The 21,638-nt window shown below is 37.6% G+C and overlaps 1 protein-coding gene across 3 annotated transcripts in view; it reads right to left on the bottom strand.

Annotated features, from left to right (window-relative positions):
• DZIP1 (DAZ interacting zinc finger protein 1) overlaps positions 1 to 21,638 on the bottom strand; it is a 40,627-nt gene that overhangs the window by 4,076 nt on the left and 14,913 nt on the right. Inside the window, exons 8-18 of one of the 3 annotated variants that reach the window (XM_039556960.1) lie at positions 21,348 to 21,410; positions 20,003 to 20,143; positions 17,650 to 17,698; positions 16,288 to 16,347; positions 9,764 to 9,823; positions 6,620 to 6,765; positions 6,136 to 6,331; positions 3,665 to 3,776; positions 3,408 to 3,458; positions 2,374 to 2,576; positions 1,903 to 2,033 (exon numbers count right to left, since the gene is read on the bottom strand). In XM_039556960.1, coding sequence (XP_039412894.1) covers positions 1,903 to 2,033; positions 2,374 to 2,576; positions 3,408 to 3,458; positions 3,665 to 3,776; positions 6,136 to 6,331; positions 6,620 to 6,765; positions 9,764 to 9,823; positions 16,288 to 16,347; positions 17,650 to 17,698; positions 20,003 to 20,143; positions 21,348 to 21,410 — 1,212 coding nt within the window. Of the gene's footprint in view, positions 1 to 1,902; positions 2,034 to 2,373; positions 2,577 to 3,407; positions 3,459 to 3,646; positions 3,777 to 6,135; positions 6,332 to 6,619; positions 6,766 to 9,763; positions 9,824 to 16,287; positions 16,348 to 17,649; positions 17,699 to 20,002; positions 20,144 to 21,347; positions 21,411 to 21,638 lie in introns of all 3 variants that reach the window. The other 2 variants (XM_039556903.1, XM_039557020.1) reach the window with 2 other exon arrangements.

The raw sequence follows: 21,638 nt of genomic DNA on the forward strand, positions 1-21,638 counted from the left end.
TAGAAAGGTTTGGGTTGGATGGGACCTCAAAAGATCATCCAGTTGAACTCCCTCACCATGGGTAGGGACACCTTCCACTAGACCAGGCTTTTCAAAGCCCCCTTCAACCGGGCCTTGAACACTTTCAGGGACGGGGCATCCACAGTTTCTTTGGGCAACCTGTTCCAGTGCCTCACCACCCTCACAGTAAAGAATTTCCTCCTAATATGTAATCTAAACCTACTGTCTTTTCATGATAGTCTAATTTTCTGTCCAGAGGGATCTGTTCCATGATCTTTCCAGGCACAGAAGTGAGACCAACAGGTCAGTAGTTCCCAGGGTCCTCTTTCTTTCTTAAAAAATGGGTTTATTTTTTTTTTCAGTCAGAGATTACACCCAACTGCGATGACTTTTCAATTATCATGGAAAAGTGGCTTGGTGACTATATCAACCAATTTCCTCAGCATCTCACTGGGTCCCACGGACTTACATAAGTTCAGGCTTCTCTGGGGGTCTCAAACTCGACCTTCTACCACAATAGGAGGGATTTCATTCCCCCAATACTTATGCTAAGGTTCAGGGGTTTGAAAGATGTGGGAAGGGAGATTATCAGTGAAAACCAGAGCATTTTTAAAACATAGATTTTAAGGCTTATTTTGCTACAGATCTTTGCTCTTGAAGCCCAAATTCCTGAACACAATGGCCCACCATCTAAAGATCTTCACAAAATCCAGCCAATTTAACTGTGAACATTTTACAGTCTTATAAAATCTGACATTACAAAGAATTTGGAAGTAACACTGGATAGAAAATTGCACTGTAATAGTCATGTCTGAATTGATAATTTTGAGTCCAGTGTGATTTGCAGCTCCCACACAGTCAATGGACAACTTAGGTGTCATCAATGGCAATTACAAGGACACAGGCTAAATGTGATTATGCTACCCTCACTGCCAAAGTTAATTAAGACAATCACTCTTTTCTGGAAACTGAAATAGAAGTGTCACTGTTTTTGGGGGGGAGTGATGAATTTCAGATTTAACTCACAGTCAGGAAGCCCTAAGGTATCAGTTTTATTATGGATAACAGGATTCTCAGTAATTATTATTTGCTAATTTAGTGAAAAAAAGTTGTATTGAATGCTAGAACTAGTACCTGTCTGTCTACTTCAATCTAGTAACAATTACTCAGAGTGAAATAAAATCACTAGCTGCTGTTGACTTTGCATTTGGAGTAACTTTTGTTCCTTTTAAAAATTGTTCAGGCAAAGACACCAAATTGTGGCAAAATGCTTCACCAATTACAGAACTGTAAACTGAGGAGAAGATGGGGACCTTAGGAGCCTGAGGGGTGAAGAATACATTGTGTTAGTATTCTGTTGGTGAACATAGGCCATACTCAATGGACAGCAACAGATCTGAAGTAGTCTGAAAGCAGTAGGTGATTGTGGATTGATGCAGAAGACCAATGGAATTTCTCCTCTCATTAAAATGTATTTATGAGATCCATATTAGATAAAGCTCTAGAAATAATGTTTTTAAATGTTAGATATACAAATTCCTTTATTCCTCCATCAAAACAAGACACTAGGAAAAAAAGTAAAGAAGGGCTCTCTATGCTGCTAGAATAGAAGATAAGAATGGTACTGATTGTGCCCAAACTTTGAGCTGTAGAGATCCAAAACAATCAAGGCATCAGCTAAATAAGCAGTGTGAATGAAGTCACTTGCCACTGGTCACTTGCTAGCACTTTTCTGTACACCAGTGCAGATGTACCCAAAAAGACTACTTAGCTGTAATTCCAAAACTGTCTCAGAGAATTAAGTTCTTTGCTGCATCAAGATGATTTCAGCATGAAAAGAAAAGGTAACATACCTATAGTTCAATTGCTTAATGTAATAATGCTGCATACTAAAAGTGATACCTTCAGTTCTTTCACCTCTTCTTTCTTAATAAATGCCTGTGCAACATTAATTCCTCCAGCCGGTTTGTTCTTATTTCCATGGTTAGAAAGAGTCTCTCCAACTTGTTTGGCCAGTTTTTGAATAAATGTTCCTAAAATTCAGAAAAAAATTAAATTGACAGTTTCCATTCACAAGGAGGGACTTTATTATAAACCCCCTAGAAATCTTCCCCAAAGTAAAAATGAGTAAAAGAAGTCTCTCTGAGACAAAGATTGTCTCTTTTCCTGCATTTATATAGAAGAGCATGATACACATTTCTAAGTAATACACTAATAGAAACACATTAGCAAAAACATAAAGTGTACACATATATATATACACTCAAGACTAGGTAGTCTGCCTTCATTATGTTTTCTAACACAGAAATATTACCATGAAATGCAAAACCATGCACACTTGTTGAAACATCCATATACAAATGCAGTAAAAACCTTTAGAAGTTTTGGCAAGTGTTACAGTTTCTTCAGTTTTGTTTTCCTCCATCCCATCCGCATGGCTTTTGCCAGAAGTCTTCTGAAAAGCATGGACTGTGCTGCTTGATGGTTTTGACTGCTTTTGTAGTATCTCTGGTGTTCTATAAGGCTGTTTAACGTCATCTTCATCAGCTTCTTCCTCTGAACTGAATGGTGGTGTTCTAAGCAAAAGCACATACAACACGAGCACTTACTGGGTTTCAGGGGGTGCATCACCACACACGTTTAAGCTTCCTTGTATTTTCTTTTCTAACAAAGTGCATTTTGCTTAGTGAAAAAAACCAGAATCTCCCCTAAATTCTAACTGTCCAAAAAAAAAAAAAAACCAATTTAAAAGAAAAATGACACTGCTAATTAAACTCAGAAAGTTATCCCAAAATGGTCTCTTACACACACAACTCTTTCCATTTACTCAACCATCTTTACAAAACAAGAGACCAATATAAAACAAGTCTTGCCAGGCAAACACAGATAGGCTTTCATGGATCAGCAGGTAAAGCAAATTTCAGGGTCAAGGAATCTGTGCCACAAAATGTCTGTTGTGACATCAGTTAAATGAAAATAATGTGGGAATTTTTCTTTGCAGGCAGTTGCAAAGTAATGTACCTGATGTGAATGGAACATGGCATATTGTATTTAATTTTGGTTGCAGTATGAAAACAGCAATAAACTGAAAAAATTAGGTCATCGAAGTCTTCAAATGCTTTTAACTCAGAAAAAGCATCTAAGAAAGAAACTAAAAGAAGTTATTGATCTTATTGAATATCTCTTTCTCGATCACAACAAAGAATACATATGCTGAAAGAAAAACATGTTATCTTTCAGGGATTATAATAAGACACTCAAATGGAGTAATACTTTAAACCAAAACATGAAATATGCAGCCCAGAGAGTGTTTATGATTTTAGCTTAATAATAGTTTTTGTGTGGCAAACATGAATATTCAGTCACCAAAAATGTCTTCTTCAAAAAGGCAAGGGAACAAAACATACGTGATGCTAGGCATCTTTCTGGAAATTCCTCTTCCAAGAATCTTCCTGGATCTAAAAATAATGAGACAAGTTATTTCAAGACTGACAGTCCACTAAGCAAGCATAAAGTTTATATAGAAGTTATGTGAATTCTTTCCTCAATTCTTACAATTTAGGAAAAGTTCACATCAGCCACAAAAAACCCAAACCCACAGGACTGTTATCTGAGGTATGAGTGTTTTTAGAATGGCATCTCTTACTTTGGTTTAGAAACACACTCAGGGATGATTGGTCTTTGTCCAGGTGGGCGGAGAGCTGATGGAGAAAACTTTGCTGGCTTTTGTGGTGCGGCAGATGAGGAAACTCCCAATTGATTGAACTTGTGTCTTTCTACAAGAAAAGTTATCTATGTCATTCTTGCAAACAGTGTTTGGTATCTTTCATATTTAATTTCTACAATTAGAGATGTCTCTGCTGCAGGCTATAGTTTTACAAAAAAAGAAGAAAAAAAGTAATTCTCTTCTTCCAAGCTGTTCAGAGTTACCATGCGTTGGGTTAAAAAGTGTAGCAATTTGGCAGAAAATAAACCCCCTTGCTTTCTGTGATTACAATTGTATTGTTAGTGCTATGAACAGCCACTCTGCAGTTAATGTTTAGATAGATAGACAGATAGATAAAATGTGTATATATATATTTCTGGCAATCCAAAAGAAACACATATGTTGCATTTAATAGGCTGGCTCTTTAGAATGTGGCCAGACCTAGGGTTAATGGACTCTTCAAGCACCTGGTGTGGGGCCTGTAGTTACACGGTTTTTTTGTAGTTACACAGGTAACAGGTGGAGAAGACCCCACAGAGGTTATGTGTGCAACAGAAAATGGGAAGAATGGGTTAATAACCTTAGGCTTAGACATTCCTACATCCAAGTGTCAAGGCCCCAAAGGTGGTTAAGTTCTTCAGAGACTGATAGATTAAAGGAGCCGCTTCTGACACCTTGGAAAAATAGTGCATGGCCAGAATCTCTCTAGTCTTAAAGAATTACAACAGTCAATGGGAACTTTAGGATATTGGTGCAAACATCCCTGGTTTCTCTATTATTGCCCATCCCTTATACAGTTTGCTCAAAAAGGGAAAATCATGGGAGTGGACTGAGCAACCCATGAAGCAGTTCCAACAGCTCGGTCCCACACCCCCCCATTGGCCCTACTAGAGCAGAATGGGGTTCTGTTGAGAATATGGCACTTACTGCAACTGGTTTCACACTGGCCCTTATGGACCAGAGAGATTGAGCCCCACTGCATTGAAAGACCCAGAACAGAGATATTCTGAGTTGGAAAAGGGACTTTAACCATTAGTCCAAGCAGTTAAACAAGTTGAGCCACTAACGGATAATCTGTCTGGACAAACCCTGATGAAACCTGTATTGTCTTCCCTTTCCAGGAATGATACTGGGAATGATGCCAGTACATCTTCACCAAAGATCAAGTTAACCATCTAAGGACTGCTTATCCTTGTTGTAGGAGCAACTACTGCCATCATGAACCAAATTTGGTTCACATATCAACAAGCTCAACTTGCAGGGTGGAGACCCTCACTTCTTCTATCCATAGAAGCTAATAAATATGGTAACTATAGCACACTCTGCACCACCCACACTTCTCACTTGTGAAATTTACTGTGGCAGCAAATATAAGGGAAGGAGATGAGGGCACTTAGCCCATTGAAATTAGAAAGGTAACCTGAATGCCACTGAATTTAAAAGGGAATTTCAATCCTGGTGGCATCTAATCAATTTTACTTATGACCTCGTTAAGAGTACAGTAAGAAATAAAATGGACAGCATCAGTGGTCAGACCCCCTCTTCAGATGGTCACCCACAGCTACAGGAACTTTAAATAAACTACTTCACCCAGTTGCTGCTATGTTAATCCTGACTCTAATATGTTTTGCTCTGATCATAGACATGTATGTAAAAACCTGGATAATGATCTGTCAGAAACACGTAAGGTCTGGGTGTGGTATAATGAAAGGTGTGGGGGAGAGGTATGAGCAATTGCTCTACAAAGACCCCCCCAAAAATCCATTAAACAGGTGTGATAGGGGCACCAAATTGAATGTGTGACTGTAGGCATGGTGTGGATAGTGTAGGAATGAGGCCTACAGCCATGAGATATACGATGAAGGGATTTCCATGAGATATGCCATGAGATGTGTAGCTAAGGGATTATGTGGCCATGGTGGCATGCTGAGGGGCTGGTAGGTTATCAGGCGGAGGCTGGATGACTCTTACCACTGCAGTCCACCAGGGGGAAGAGGGATTGATGCTAAGGTGTCACTATTGGCAAATCTGTGATCACAAAATGAGACCAGACTTAGAGTGTAGCCCACACCATTGGTGCACCTGGGAACATGACCAGACTTACAGCGCTGAATTGGCTAAAATCAGAACTTAAGCCCAGCCGTACCCAGCCCTCCAGATCTGTGACGATCATCTGGAAAGCAAGGGGGTTTATTTGCTGCCAAAGTGTTACACTCCCAACACAACACCATCTATCTTGCCAATATAGGAGCTAAGATATTTGCAGTTAAACACCATGTCAAGAACCCTTTAAAGAAAACAGTTTAGTTGCCCATAACTATATAGAACATTGATATGGAAAAGCAGGAAAGCAGCTTTACAGAAATGTAACCTTAAATAGCAGTTATAAAATGTAAGACAATGAAATAAACCCCAAAATCCACTGTTACCTTCACCAGGAAGCTGAACACAGGAAGCAGGTCTGCTAGAAGATAATGATTTCTCTTCAGCCTGAAAACTAACTTGACGTTCAAGATGCTCTCGAATTCCGTGAATGGTAGGCTCTTGCTTCTCTTTGCGTTCTCTGGCATATTCAATAGCTCGCAAAATTTTATTTAAGCGATCACTTGATATTCCACGAACACCCTAAGGAAACAAATTGTATTGTAAACTCTTTTCGACTTCAGATATCACAAAGCTTGTACAAAAATCACAGAAGTTGGTAACACTGCTCACAAGTGTCGCCACATCCTCCACAGCTGTAATTTGATGGCCATCCTCTTGGGTTAGCGGTTGAGGAATTACACTTATTTAAAACACAGAAATTTAGCCTTGGATTTTATAGGTCGAGAACTGTAGTACAGGAGTGAAAGAGAAAAGAAGAAAAGTGGTGCAAAGATCATTCTTCTTTTAAATAATTCAATATCATCTTACTGCTTTAATTCCCAAGGATTCCAGCTTTTCCTCCAGGGCTTGCTCCAAAACAACTCGCAATTCTTTAGTTAAAGAAGGATCAGACTTCAGAGCATTTATTAAATAGTGGTTACTTCTACCTGGTTTATGATCACTTTTCTCGGTTTCTGAAATAAGAAGGAAAAATGCTTTTAAGAGATATTTAAAAAATCCACAGTACATGAGACAATTAAAAACTGCACTGAAGCATGCATTCTTTAGAAACAGTGTAGACATATATGTGCACTATTTATCTATATGGAGTTGCATGATTTTCAAAATCTTGGGCTAGTTTACAAAAGCCAGCTCACTTGGAAACTGTACCTCAGCACCTTGTACTCACCATTTTATTTTATTGTTCTTGTTACAGAATCATTGTAAAGATACGTTGCTGAATATTTAGCAACAAAGATCTTTATTTTTAGAATTGTACTTGACAACTTCTGATGAAGAAAGACTATCTTCTGATACTTAAGTTCTCTAAAAGTGGTATTTCAAATAAAAGCTGAATTCTAGCAGAAATCAGAACAAGAATACTACAAACTTTTTCTCAAGAAAAGCTTCAAGCAACATGATGATGTTCTCTGACAAAATCATCTACTGAAATTAAATATTTGCAAAGTTGTAACTCTTTCCAAAGTCTTGGTAAAGACAAAACCTTAGTCTGGGGCAGACTGTTTCACAGAAAATACATGATGGATAATAATCATCTTTAAAAATCTTTCAAGGACAAAGTTCAGTGTCGAGTTTTCTTCTATGCAAGTCTATGACATCATACATACTTAAAAGCAGACAAAGAAGTTCCTATCTCTTTCCCTTGCTTTAAGTGTCAATAATGATTCTTATGTCAATAAAGAACTCTTATGCAAGAAATAAAGAACCATCTAGACAGATTCTTCCATCTAAAATGAAGACTGACATTTAAGTTAGGCCAAAGTATTACAGGGTCATACAGGGGAGTAAAGAAGCAAAACACACCCATTTAGAACTTGTCTATTTTAAAATTTTACTGAATGCCACTTAATGTAAATGAAGCAATAATCTGTGGAACCATGATGGTTGCTTCTGTCTGGCAGTGGTCAGCAAAGCTGGCAAAGGGTATAAAACATCCCAGGAAAGCATGCTGTAAACCACACACCCAACTCCCCTGAAATAACAGGTAAATCTTGGGCAGGACTTTGTCTTTTCCCAGTATGCCTTACAGGACACCAGAGTCATCTACCAGCCAACAGATAAGGACAGGAATGAAGGCATAATTCCATATTTTATTTTGAAACAAATGTGCCACTTTTTGTATTTGTAAACAATGACAGCTTATTAGAAAGCAGCTCCTCTTACTTTTCATTTTTCTTTAAGGGAAAGACAAGCACCCTAAAGAGCAGACAAAAAAGTCTCAAGATGCACAAGTGACACATTAGGCGGTTTTGAGGAACTGCCTTCCCATGGGGTCCTGGAAATAACTATAGGTAATGAAAACTGAAAGAGAGTCCAGCTGCCATAGTATTAGATCTGTCTTGAAGAGGACATAATCAGGCTGAAATCTCATCTGGTTTTGGGAACTGTGTGGACAACTCAGTCCCTGACAGAGATGGAATTAAAACTGATTTGTCTGAAGAACTGAGTTCTAGAAGAGGCAAACAATTGGTCTCGAGGAAATGCAGGGCTATCTGACTATCCCAAATCAGGATGAGATGGCATTACGCAGAACAAAATCCTCCCAGAAAGCCATACATGAGACATTTTAAAGTGGAAGGCTCCCAGGAGCCTTCTGAAAATCCTCTCTCTCTCCGATGTTAATCCTTATAATAAAATAGATACATTTAAAATCATTTTAAAATTCCTAATTACTACATACTAATAAGGGGAACAAGACTATCCAGCATTATCCTAATTAATGACAATATTCATTCTTTCTAATTAACTCAAGACAAATCCTCTTTGCCAGAGCAATTATTTAAGGAACTGTTCTGTTATTCATCCCTAAATACTAGATTTAACAACTTTTGAGACAAGGGACCTTTTATCTGGTCCACTGTCTCAGCTCCTACATAATCCTAGAAAATAATGTTCCAAGTCACGAATTTTCACACTCTCCCTTACAAATGACGGCCATCAAAACCAAAAAAATCTTGGTCTATCTTTTCAGACTGCATTCTTTCTTTTTCTCTTCTGCACTTCAGGCCATGCCTTTAGGCACAGCAGAAGAAACAAAGACAATCCATCAAGAGAGAAGATGGCAAGCAAGAGAAATAGCAGAAGGAATGGCAAAAATGCAAGCAGTCTTTATTTCAGATTGTTCAGAGTCACTGGATTTTCCCTGGGGAAACCTCCCAACCCACAAATGTATTCAAACAACAATTTTGTTTTCAAAACAGCATCATTCCTTTGAAATTTAAACTCACTGGCTGTAAGGTTCAAAACTGATTTTGATTTTCACACACGAAGAGCTTTTTGTTATTCAACTATTTGGTGTTTCACCTAAGGTACTGCTAGCTGCCTCCAGAAGAATACCATGCAGGATGAACCAGTGCTTTCTGTTCTGTCAGTGTAAATGTGGGCTTCTCCAAGTTCTCCTTGGATGAGGCACAACAGCTGCCAATGCTGGGCTATGTAACTTTACTCTGAATTGCACAACAGTGGCTGAAGCTGTGGCTGCTTATGGGTAGGTGTAACTCAGATTACTTGTAAAAGTATCTGTGATGCATTTATGAAAGCTGGCAGCTCCAATCTCCACCACCAACTTCCTTTTACCTGAACTCTTCATCCTCTCAGGCAGAGTTTAAAAAGGAAGTGAGCACATATTGCAATAGTGTCAGCACCAAAAATTTCCTAGTGATGGGCTTTCCCCCATCAAACATTTTTGCTCTGCTTAGTTCAAGTGCCTTTAGACATATGGAATGTGCCTGCTTTGAAGAAATTAGCTAGATTTTCACGAAAACACTGAACTTGGATAAGGAAATAATAATATTTACAAGCAATAGCAAAGCAGAGACTGACACAAGCAATGCTCTCACCCAAATCACACAAATATACTGAAATACAATGAAAAATACTGTAGATATCAAATAATATCTTTTGTTTTCAAGAAACACATGCCAGTATATTTTGAGCTGAATCAATCATTACCTTTTTCCTCTTCTGAAAGCTCCTCTATGGGCTCCAGCATATGCACCAAGGGTGCCTGCTCTAATAATGAGGAAGAACAGGAACACCAGACAAAAAGGACAGAAGAAGGTCAAGGTCCAGAGAGGGAAAGTCAGGAAAAAAACCACCACACTGATGTCAACTTTCTTGACTGCTGACAACCTGCTTAACAATCACAAACCCACTATAACATGACTCTTTACTGCCTTGGGGGTACATTTTTGTAGAGGAGACTCTAATACAATAGTCACTTGTCTTGGGGTGACTTTGTGATGTGTATACCCTATCACTGCCCCATGCCCAGGAATTAATTTTATGCCTTTCTGTGCCTTTAAACTGAGCAAAACTTTTTCAAAGCAGTTTGTAGCTTGTTCAAGGTCACACAAAGATTTTTTTTTTTTTTTTTTTTTTACCAACTGCGGCAGGAGAGCGGGAGGGAAGGGAAGCACCCGGTTTTGCTCTTCTTTCCAGCCAGCTTTTGGCAGTTTTTTTTTCCTCAGCTCCTTTTCCTTTGGAGAGTTGAACTTTTGCTTTCTTGGGACTTCATTTTTTCCCTTTTCTCTCTGCTGGACTGTTTCAACGTCAGAATACATCGGGAGGAATTTCCACCAAGGCCTTGGCCCTGGAGGTGGGCCCACCACCCCGTCCCAGCTCCAAGGAGGGGGAGAGAAAGACTACGGAAGGACTCTGAAATTTTCCCAGGTTTCTCTCAGCAGAGTGGGAGGTTTTATTATTTAGCATTATCTTCCTTTTCCTGTGTGTTTGTTCAATAAATAGTTTTTATCTCTTTCACTTTCCTTCGAGGAAAATTTATTTTTTCCCGAACCTGGTGGGGGAGGGGTGGTTATAGCCTACCTTCTCTCAGAGGATGTATTTCTAGATTGGGCCAAACCAGCACATCACTTAAGGAGTGATTCTGTTGTCCAAACACAGGTGTATGGTGTCATTCCAGATACACCAAAACTTTAAGCCATCAGTGCAAGGTTGACTGATGTGCCACACAACTTCTGGAATGGCAGCAGTTAAGTCAGGTGGGGTATTTTTAGACATCTACAATGACAGGGCTGCCCAGGATTATGTAAATCGATATTGTTGTTCTTTTCTCATAAAAAGCAATTTTTAAAGATTTTAGAATATTGTCTATGTGCAATTTTATACTAAAAGTTTAAAAAAGACAAGTGAAATGGACAAAGTAAACCTCAAAAATATATGGAAAAATATATTAACTCAGTATTCCTGAGAATTATTAAGTACTGAGTTCATATGTGCAAGATAGAGATTTTATACATATATATGACAATTCCCAATAAAACCAATTTTAAAAATCTTTAATCACTCCAGCTGAGTCAGCTTCAGTACTATCATGTGTTTTAAAGAATTCTTGAAATGTCTCTGCTGAAAACAGCTTCCTAAACACACTGAATTTATCATTCTATAGGCTGTCAGGTACAATTTGCTTCACAAAAGTGAAGCCAGAGTACAGTTTATTTACAACTTCATAAACTTCAGATATAAGACATGCTTGAAAATCATTATATGCAGACCAATAAACATTCAGGTTTTTAAAATGTTAATATTCACCTTCTACAAATTAATTGGTACCAATGAAAACTAGAGCTTGAGTGCCTTCTAGGGTTCACAATAAAAACAGATACACAAACTGTACTTTCAGCATTCAATTACAGGCATTGTAAGAGAAAACAATTTGTTGGTCAATATTTTGGGCCTACATGCATTTGCCCTATCCTTCACAAAAAACCTCTTGCACTATAAATGGTTGTTACACTGTATGGGTAGAGGCAGAGGACGTGATGCTGCAGTGAGGATGCTCTTTGGCACTCCTTGTACTCCAGGTACAAACATGGATGCACTGTGACAGGTAATCACAGTGAAACAAGCTTTTGGAGCTAATGACACTGCCACATCTCCAATATTCCCCAAGAGAAGGGGATTAAAACTGGTGGCATAAATGCTTGGTTATGGGAGCTGCTCTCTCCATGCTTTCCACACCTGTGGTGATATTCAGCTCCTCACCTGCTTTTCCAAGCCAGTTACCAGACTCAAGATTTGCTCCTGCAGAACTTCTACTAAATAAGAAGTTCTAAAAAAATGCCTCTTATACCATCACAAGTGATAACAAGATGCAAATATCAAGATATCTTAGGAAAAACTCTGAGAGGCAAGTGGGCTTCTGGTTTTTCAATCTCTAAAGCTGTAAAATTTATCAGCGGCCAGAGAATTTCTAGGTACTGGAACGCAATCCTCCACACTACTGCTCCTGGCACTTTGCTGCTCTTCAGCAGCTAAGATTCTCCAAAACAATTTTCAGACACAGTTTGGAATCATTCCCAAGTGCCTGAAATGCATCTGTTTAGAAGGACAGAGCCTGAAGCACAGACGGAATGTTCTGAGAGGATTTAATTTAGCTCCATGGGCACCAAGGCTGCCAAGTTTCTTGGCTGGACTTACTGGTCAGTAAGGCAGTTGCTGTGTAGTTGGATTGAATCTATGCTTGTTTTACCTGTACTTTACTCAAATGCTCTCTGCTTAAAGGGGCTGACTCATCTCTGCACAAACCCTTGCCAAGTGACTTAATGTAACAGGAAAAGTCCAGTCCCCAGAACTCAGACCTGAAAATAGTCTGCTGATCTGGCATAAAGGTGCATGCTCCCCTTCCTCAGTGTACCAGAAACAGAGGAAATGAAAAACCAGTAATTACTAAGAACATTTGCAAGAGCAGACCCTCTCAGAAATGCACTACTGTTACGTGTAGTACTGCTGTTCAGTGCATGGTAACAGAGGAGATCAAATGCTAAGGCATGAGGGAGTACAACACCTGAAAACACCAACTTCTCTGACATAAGCAGGCCTTTTCTTTCTCTTCACTGTACACATATTCTAAGAGGTATCTATTAAATATCATGTTGGAATCACAGGTAAGAGAAAACATTACTCTGGTTTATAGACAGGTGTGGAGATGACCCCCCCTTAAGGAGTCCTCTCCTTATGTTTACCAGAAATGTGCTTCTTCTGGCCATCTGATCAGCCATATTAATTCTAGCCACCATTAAGGCCAGCAGTGGCCTGTCTATCATCCCACATCTTCCAGAGTATCTCTTCTGCCAGCTAGTATGTGTAGAGACACAGACAGGATGTACAGGTTACCTTAACTTCTTAGTGGATAATTATACTACTGAAAAATAATGTGCCCAGCATACTTTCAGAAGTAATTAAATACCTGTTTTAAAATGTATTTGAAGACAATTTCTATGCAGGTGGAATAGGAAAATATATTTAACAATAATGAAGGATTCAGACTGTGTATATTTCATGTACATCATGTATTATTTTTCTGTTCTTATCTACTAGTTAAAAAACTCCCCAATATTCTGACAGTGCTATTGGGAAAGCAGTCTTCTGGCCAACATTTAAAGAACAAATCCCATCCATTTATTTTGAAATATGAAATGCTAAAGAACTTTTAGCCTGAACAGAAGCATTAAAATAATCTATGGTGTAGTGTCATCTACAGTAAGCACTTTGCACTTGCAAGGTAAAAACTTAGGAAAAAATGTAAAAATTGTTTTTTGTAAACTACTGCATTTCTTGAAGGTGTAAGGAATGTAAGCCATGGCTACACTCATTATATACTCCTTTAATTTACACTCAAATTACACATACAAAGAGCTGCCTGTAATTTGGACCATTATTTTTGAATTAATGCACTTCATGTGTTTTATTTTCCTAACTAATCAATATAAAGCCACATACTGCACATAAGCAGCAGAAATACTAATTTTAAACCAATATTCCTAAGAATGATATTTTTTGGACACTTACCTGAGGCCTCTAAGTTAGGAGCCTAGTCACCTCAGACTCCTTCTACAGTCATCGAAGAGATACAGGCAACTTCAAAGAGCATTCAGATCTTAGTTCACCTGAACCAAACACTGAAGGTGCCCCTTTTCTCTGTTTACTGTCTAGGAGGAGTAAGTACTTTGACTAAGTTTTCCTCACATGCTTCAGCTATGTCCCTAGTGGTAGCTGAGCCTTGGTCCACACCATGTTTGTAGACTGAGATACAGGTTTTAATGGACAATCTAATTGGTAGCTTTGCTTTTTAACTACGTCTTCAATTCCACTGAATATCATTCACCTAATAAAGATTAAATATTGAACAAGTATCAACATTTCAAGAGTAATATAGGAGCCAAAACCTAATTTAAAAATATAATCCAAAAAACTAAATCATAATTAATCTGTTGCCTTTTTGTGAGACTGAAGTAATCTCTGAAAGTAAGACCTAAGTTGTATCTGCACAAAGCCCTACTGATAGCCCAGAAATGGACAGAAGAATGGTCTGCCAGGATGGTATTCAAGGAGCTCTACCAGCTCTCACAAGTCAGGAATGTTAACACAAAAACACCAGACTAACATAGTTATTCTCTTACTTTACACCTAAGATAACTCACATTTGTAACTTGGGTATCTTTTCATAACACAGATTTAAGATGTGCAGAACAAATATTAGGATGCAAAAGCTTCTGAGCGGCTTTGAAAAGTGTACTTAAGTTCTCATTAGAGAGCCTTTTCTAGAATTAATTTCAAAAAAAAGAATGAAGATATTTTATATGCAGGCAATTATAAGATGATCTGTGCTGAATAAATTTGTCTACAGGAGTTACCAGGAAGTGCTTTCATTTTCATAAAGGCATGAGATGCAGCCATGATGTCTTAATTCAGTAAGTCAATCCCTTGAGGAGTCCTGAAAACTTCGGGAAAGACACCATAACTTCTGCTAACCTCCAGAAAATTAGGTAGGGCAAGTTTAAAAAAAATCCAGAAGGGAAGAAAAGGGACAGACAGAGAGACCTGCAGAGATAAATAAAATAGTAATCAGCAAAGGAATCTGAAGGGAACACCTTCTTTGAGGTTTCATAATAAACTGATGGTGAATCTGTGTATCAACGGCAGGAGCAGCCTTTTCTATCTTGAGAAGTTTCACAAGATGTCATAAACTTCATATTTGAAGCAGCAAGAAATCATGAAAGATCTGAACGAGCTGATTTAAATTGTCAGAGTACAAAAAATACTAATGTTCACAGGACTGCTTCTGTCCTCAGTACAAATGAAAGCAAACGCACCAAGTAAGTAATGCTTCACCAACTTCGGGGCTAAGTCCTTAGCAGCAATGATCTTCATAAAACGTAGCTCTTAAATTCAGGGCAATTGCTAAGCTACATGCCATGAGATTTCTTAGCCAGAACCAGCACTACTGTTTTGGTGTAATGAGGCTGGCTTAAATGAAAAAGAATTAATTGCTTAAAGTGCTATTACTAATTCTCTATACTTAATATATTCTTACTTTTGTCTACATAATATTCATCCATATAATTTAGCTTAAAAAGCTACAAGCAATGAACTGCTAAACCTTGCATAGTTTAGAAAGAAAAAATGTTACCATAGAGTAATTAGCAATAATATGATCAATTTTCCTTTTTAAAATAATTCTTGTCATAACAAATATTTTGAAATGAGCACTACATCAGTTTTTCATTCCTCATCAAGTCATCGAAAGCTTGATGTATACTGCCCCTTCTCCACAGATGCATTTTCAGAACTTTTTGTAGTTGTCAAAAAAGAAAAATTATCTACATTTTTCACAGACAAATTCCATTTAGTCTCCCTGTGACAAGTTTAAAAATTAAGAAAAACAATTAGAAAAACCCATTATTTAATTATAATTCAAATTAATAAACTGTTTCTAAACATTTTGCTTGCTCATTTTTCATTACTTTCCTTTTACAATGAAAATAAAGAAGTAATTGATGGCAGAATATTGGTATGGTAACAACACTGTCCATTAATTTGCATACTGCTTTAAAAAAACCCAAACTATTTTCACAAAGTACAAAACAATGTAAATATAGCTCCAACCCCCCACTCCCCTTCTAAAGGATACCACAATGTCGCAAGTTAGAATACTTAAATAATGACCTATACATAACTACAGGTATACTCTGGAAGAATTAGGACAGGATAACTGTCTATTTTGATTATTTCTTCCGTATTTTTACTCCATGCCTTTTGAAATCACATGGGAAATACAGTATTTCAAGACTTTTAAACAAACATCTCCACATGTTTCCTTATACGAATTCCAGTAGATACATGTATGTATCCAGTTTATGCATATATCAGATAAGCATATTTTCCATTAGAAAACATTTTTTTTCCCCAGTAAATTTCATCTCAGTGCTTCAATAACATACATGCTAGGAAATATTCTCAAAATATTTTTATTTGTTTTTCATTTATTCTTCTCAGTAGTGCATCCTTATAATTACTTCATAGAAATTCTCAACACTGACATACAGCAAAGCAATTCAAATGATGATCTTTCAATATAACTACTCTTAGAGCTATGATTTGACAAGCAACATATCTGAGAAGAGAGAATGTTAGATTTGAAAGTACTGGATCTGGACCTATCAAAAAAAACTTACCATGTGTGGCAACTGATGGACTTGGTTTAGGTTCTTGAAGACGCTCTACAGGAGTGTTCACTAAAATAGCATAATAGTAAAAAAACCAATGGAATTGTATTATAGTAAACAGTAACAAATACAGATTCTTAGATGTAGCAATATTTAATCATATTTATAAAATAGGCGTTTTTTTACATTAATGGGGAAAAAATAAACAAAATATTTACAAAGTAAAAACCATTCCTTCAACACATAAAAGTACATCTCTATATATGCTTAACCATTTTAACACTTCTAGAATCAGGAAAAGAAACTACTAATTAAATCATCACTGAACTAGAATGGGATCATCTCTTTGGTCATGAGTGCATGCTGTCTTTGTGTCACAGAGAAGTCTTGGCCCAAAGCTACTTAGCCAAGACCAGCTTGACTGAGGCTTGTAATCCCCAGAAAGGATCTGCAGCATACACACTTGACATCAATGAGTGCAAACCCTCATACGTCTGTAGACCACATACAGGGTGCTGCCTTGGAGTGAATTAGCACTTCAATCCTACATTCCTCAGATCAGCTTGGGGTTAGGAGCAAATTTGCCTGTGTGCCATGGACTTTTACTTGTCTGTGCTTCTGTGTGAATGAGTATGACCAGCTACAGTTAAAAAGCCACATGGCCACGCTCTTACTATGCCTTCCTCAAACTAAACCTACTCCCTGCTGTTTGAATCAGTCCAAGCCAGTCCCTTGTTAGTACAGCAAAATGGTTTCCAAACAGGGATCAGAATGAATTCACCTGTCATCACCTGTTGCAATAAACTCACTTCAAGTCACTGCAACTGCAGCATTAACTATATGGGTGTTTGTGGTGCAGGATAACATCCTAAAACACTATTATCAGGTTTAGCTATTTGTAATAGACTTCAGATGTTAAAGCATTGCACAGACAAAAAATATCAGAGTTCTAACATTCTTTGAACATCTGTGTCTTAACTGACAAGTTAATCAGTTTTGTCTACTCTTTCAGTATTTTCCCTTTTGTGAGTTCTGCAGCCTAAGGACAGCTAAGCATGAAAAAAAAAATTAAAATTACACTTCATAAAGCAAATCCAGAAGTTTTTTATGTAATACAAAATAGAGTTTTCTATTTCACATCTCTTCACTACTCAAGCAATCAACTTTGTATATTAGAAGTCTCTACAGCTACAAAACATGATCTTTGTAAATCGTGGCATGGAAACAGGTAGGTACCCTGTGAAAAACAAATACATTTCCAGTACTGATTTTATTTCAGTATTTTGTTAGTCAAGTTCATGTCTATATTTGTTTCAGCCAGGCTGCAGAAATCAGAAACTAAGTCTGTTTTTTCTTACAGTTTGTACTCACCACCATATGTTTTAACACTTGGAGATGGTTTTGTGGACAATTCTTTTATCTAAAGGAGAAAACACAGATACATTAATAGATACAAATGTAAAGGATCAATATCTAGAATGAACATTTAGCATAAAATACCTAGTTTCAGTACCATTCCATAACAGAAATTATTGGTTATGATTTGGAGAGAAAAATACTACTTCTGTGCTCAATGTATATTTTGTTCATGCTTAATGAATGCTTTTTGTCTTAATGTGAACTCATGCTTTGTATATCCTGCTATTACAAGTTAAAAAGTAAAATGAGAACAGACTTATGGGCCACTTAGCACTTTAGAGTTTCAATACTTTCTTCCTCAGCAATTCATGTTCCATTTTGCAAGCCTAGCTTCCACTCTGGGGAAACACTGGAGTGTTTAATTACACATTGATTTTAAATGCATGAACAGTTCTCCTTTCTGCTTTATTGTTTTGTGTATTTGACACCCCAGTACAAGCACTGAACTGACAGAGTAAAGGAAACACGCTGGCTGTAATGTGATCTAAAGAAAACAGGAAACTTGTGAATCCTATATCATTAAAACAATATTCTGCACTCCAGTTCCCCAAAGAGAAGAACACAATTCATGCAAACACACAGTCAGTGTCACGTGGAGTTGGCACAAGATTTTGGACTCTGATCCTCTTTTATTTATCAGTTTGGTTATAGCCAGTAGTGCTCCTATTTATTGTCCATTAAGTTTGTATTCTGCAAAAGTGTTTGCTATTTCTCAAACCCTTCTATTTTCCAGGAACTGAGAATGTAGATCTGCACAACTGTATTTCACAAATACCAAATTTGGATCCCTCTGAACCTATTATACATCTGTGGTCATATTTTTATCTTTCAAAGGTCACTTTATTGAAGGAAATTCATCTATGATTAAGTCGTCCATTTCTCCAGCTATCAAATTTGTTAAGGTGGAGATATAAAAGCTATCATTTATCTTTCCATTCTTTAAGCATTCAAGTATAGGTTTAACATTGATCTCAAGCAAAATGTGTAAAATCAGGTGTTGATTACAAAGAATGCTTAAAGAACTCCATCTAATAGAGGAATAGGCCACATAATCGTGCCATAGTCTAAACTCCAGACTATTCAGATCTTCACCCACCAATCACCTCAAAAAATCTACAGTTATGTTTCAACAAAACCTTATTTTAGGCAAAAACAATTCATTCCCAAACATAGAATCATAGACTGTATCAGGCTGGATGAGACCTACAAGGATCAAGTCCAATTCCCTGCTCCTCACAGGACTACCTAAAACTTAAACCTAAGAACATCATCCAGGCATTCCAAGAACTCTGACAGGCTTAGTGCCATGATCACGTCCCTGGGGAGCCTGTTCCAGTGCCCAACCAAAGAACTCTTTCCTAATGTCCAGTCTGAACCTCTCCTGCTTCATCCCATTTCCTCATGTACTATCTCTGGGCACCAAAGAAATCAGTACCTCCTCCTCCACTGCCTCCCTTGAGGCTGCGATAAGATCACCTCTCAACCTTGTCTTCTCCAAGCTGACCAAGCCAAGTAACAACAGCTGCTCCTCCTAAGCTGCCCTCAAGACCTTTGACCATCTTGCTTGCACTCCTCTGGATGCACTGAAATAGTCTAGTGCCCTTTTTATACTAAGGCACCCAAAACTGCACACAGGACTCGAGGTGAGGCCGCAGCAGCACAGAGCAGAGTGGGACAATCACATCCCTCAACCAGCTGGAGATGCTGTGCCTGATGCCCCCCAGGACACTCTCAGGTTGGCTCTCCTGGCTGCCAGGGCACTGCTGATTCATATTCGACTTGACACCACATCAAACCCCCACATCTCTTTCTGCAGGACTTCTCTCCAGCCTCTTGTTCCCCAATTTGTGGGTATAACCAGGATTACCCCATCCCAGGTGGAGAATCTGGCACTTGGTGTTGTTATATTTCACATGGTAATATTTTAAATAATTATTTTCACAGTAATGAATATGATACTTCATATCTAGTGTGAGAAGTAATGTATTTTCAGATTTCAAACACTAGATCTCATTATGATTATTTAGTGGCAGATTAAATCCTTTTCACTATAAAAAATTTTTGGTTTATTAAGCCTGTCTTTCTCAAATGTGTTTTAATTCCTGGTTTACATTCCTGCGTCTCTTTTCCAGACCTACTCTTATTTTTCAACATGATTTCCAAAGGGTAACCAAAACACTCCAGCAATACTACTACAAACTGTGAATATTAAACATGCAATCAGAGATACATCAACACCAAATGCCAGCGTAGTGTTTCTCTGTGTCCTGTGCTCTCTGAAACAAGAGTGTTTCACAAAACAGACCTGAGTCTTCTGATTAATAATTAGATCATTCTGCTCCTGAAGCCTCTGCTCCAATTCTTCTATCTTCCTCTTGTAAAAGATGTTATTTTTGTTCAGGTCTTCTCTCGCTGATGTTTTAATTGTCTCAATCTGTGACAGTAGCTAGAAAGCAATCAGAAGAAAAGTAATATCATATTAATACTATACAAAGTATTTTAATGCTATAAAGTTTAAAGAAGCAAATGTCACTCTTAGATACTTTTAACTTAGACACTTTCTGTATGTATTATAAAACAGTTGTCTGGATCACTTTTTAATTACACAAGGAAGACTACCTAAATCTCAACACAAAGAAGAAGACATACAAACACATTGCTGAGATTGCCTAAAAATAAGATTGCAGGAAAAAGTGTATAAACCTATTAAAAAGTTTTAATTATAAATAGTGTCAAATAATGATTCTTTAAAGAGGTGATATGTGAATTTGTATAATAAACCTAGTATATTAACTCTGAATGTGGAAGAAAAGGAATATTATTTAGGTGCACCGTCCCAAAAGTAATACTTACATTACTCCTCCCTTATTCTATTCTTGCACTGTATGTGGGTGTATCTTTAACTACATCCTTTTTGAGGACTGTTCCATGGTTCCTCCCCAATGTTTTCTTGCCAGAGGAGGAGAAGCATTGGTCAGACCACTATGATCTGCTCAGTTCTTACATGGTCACGCAGATGAAAGGAAAATGAAAGGAAAAGAAGCAAGAGAAACAAAGCAGGAAAGAGATTAAAAAGAAATGCAGACATAAAAAAAAAATCTGAGGAATAAAGCTTTGTATAGTAAAATATATAAACTGATGCAAAATAAAATGCCATGGTGTTTTTTCCTGGAAAAGCTGCACAGATTCTGGATTAGAAAGCTACAACAGAAAAAGCAATAGAGAAGTGATAGAGAAGAGAAAAAGAAGACTGAGACATATGCCATAGGTCCATGGTAGCAGCAGGTACAGGGTGGATGAAAGCTACATGTTGGCAAGTCATACCTCAACTATTCAGCCTACCCATGTAACACGGAAAATACTGTGTAATACAGTGGTCACAGAATCAGCTGTAAACTCTTCAAAATACAGATACAGTTTCAGTTTTCTGTCAGATTCTGAAATGATAAATTCAGTTTCAAGCCTGGCCTTAACTGAAACACCAAGATCCTACCATGAAACACCGAGATGATAAATACAGCTAAGAGGACACACTCTTACAAACTCTTGATATCTAGCAGATGTACTAGAGCATATCAAGAACTACTGAGAGGGCAATAAAATAAGAAAAACGTCTCCTTTAGGCGTAAGCGGTTTGCTGTGCCACTTACCACAGACTTTTCTGTCTCATGGTCATGACGGAGGGCTTGTACTAAAGATGTCCACTTTTTTTCCTGCATAGAGGAAATCCATGTTAATTCTTGTTAACAACACACTTAGTTCGATATATGCAGCTTTATTTTTCTAAATAAAGCATAAATACCACAAAGATGACAGATTATATGAAATTTGAGTAATGCAGTACTTAATGCCCAGAACAGTTATCAGCATGATTTATATATCTGAGTGTGGTTTTCCTACCAATCACTCTAGAAACTGTATTTGCTCTTTGATTTGTATAT

This window comes from Corvus cornix, chromosome 1 (genome assembly GCF_000738735.6).
Source record: "Corvus cornix cornix isolate S_Up_H32 chromosome 1, ASM73873v5, whole genome shotgun sequence".
In the NCBI taxonomy this organism is placed as follows: domain Eukaryota; kingdom Metazoa; phylum Chordata; class Aves; order Passeriformes; family Corvidae; genus Corvus; species Corvus cornix.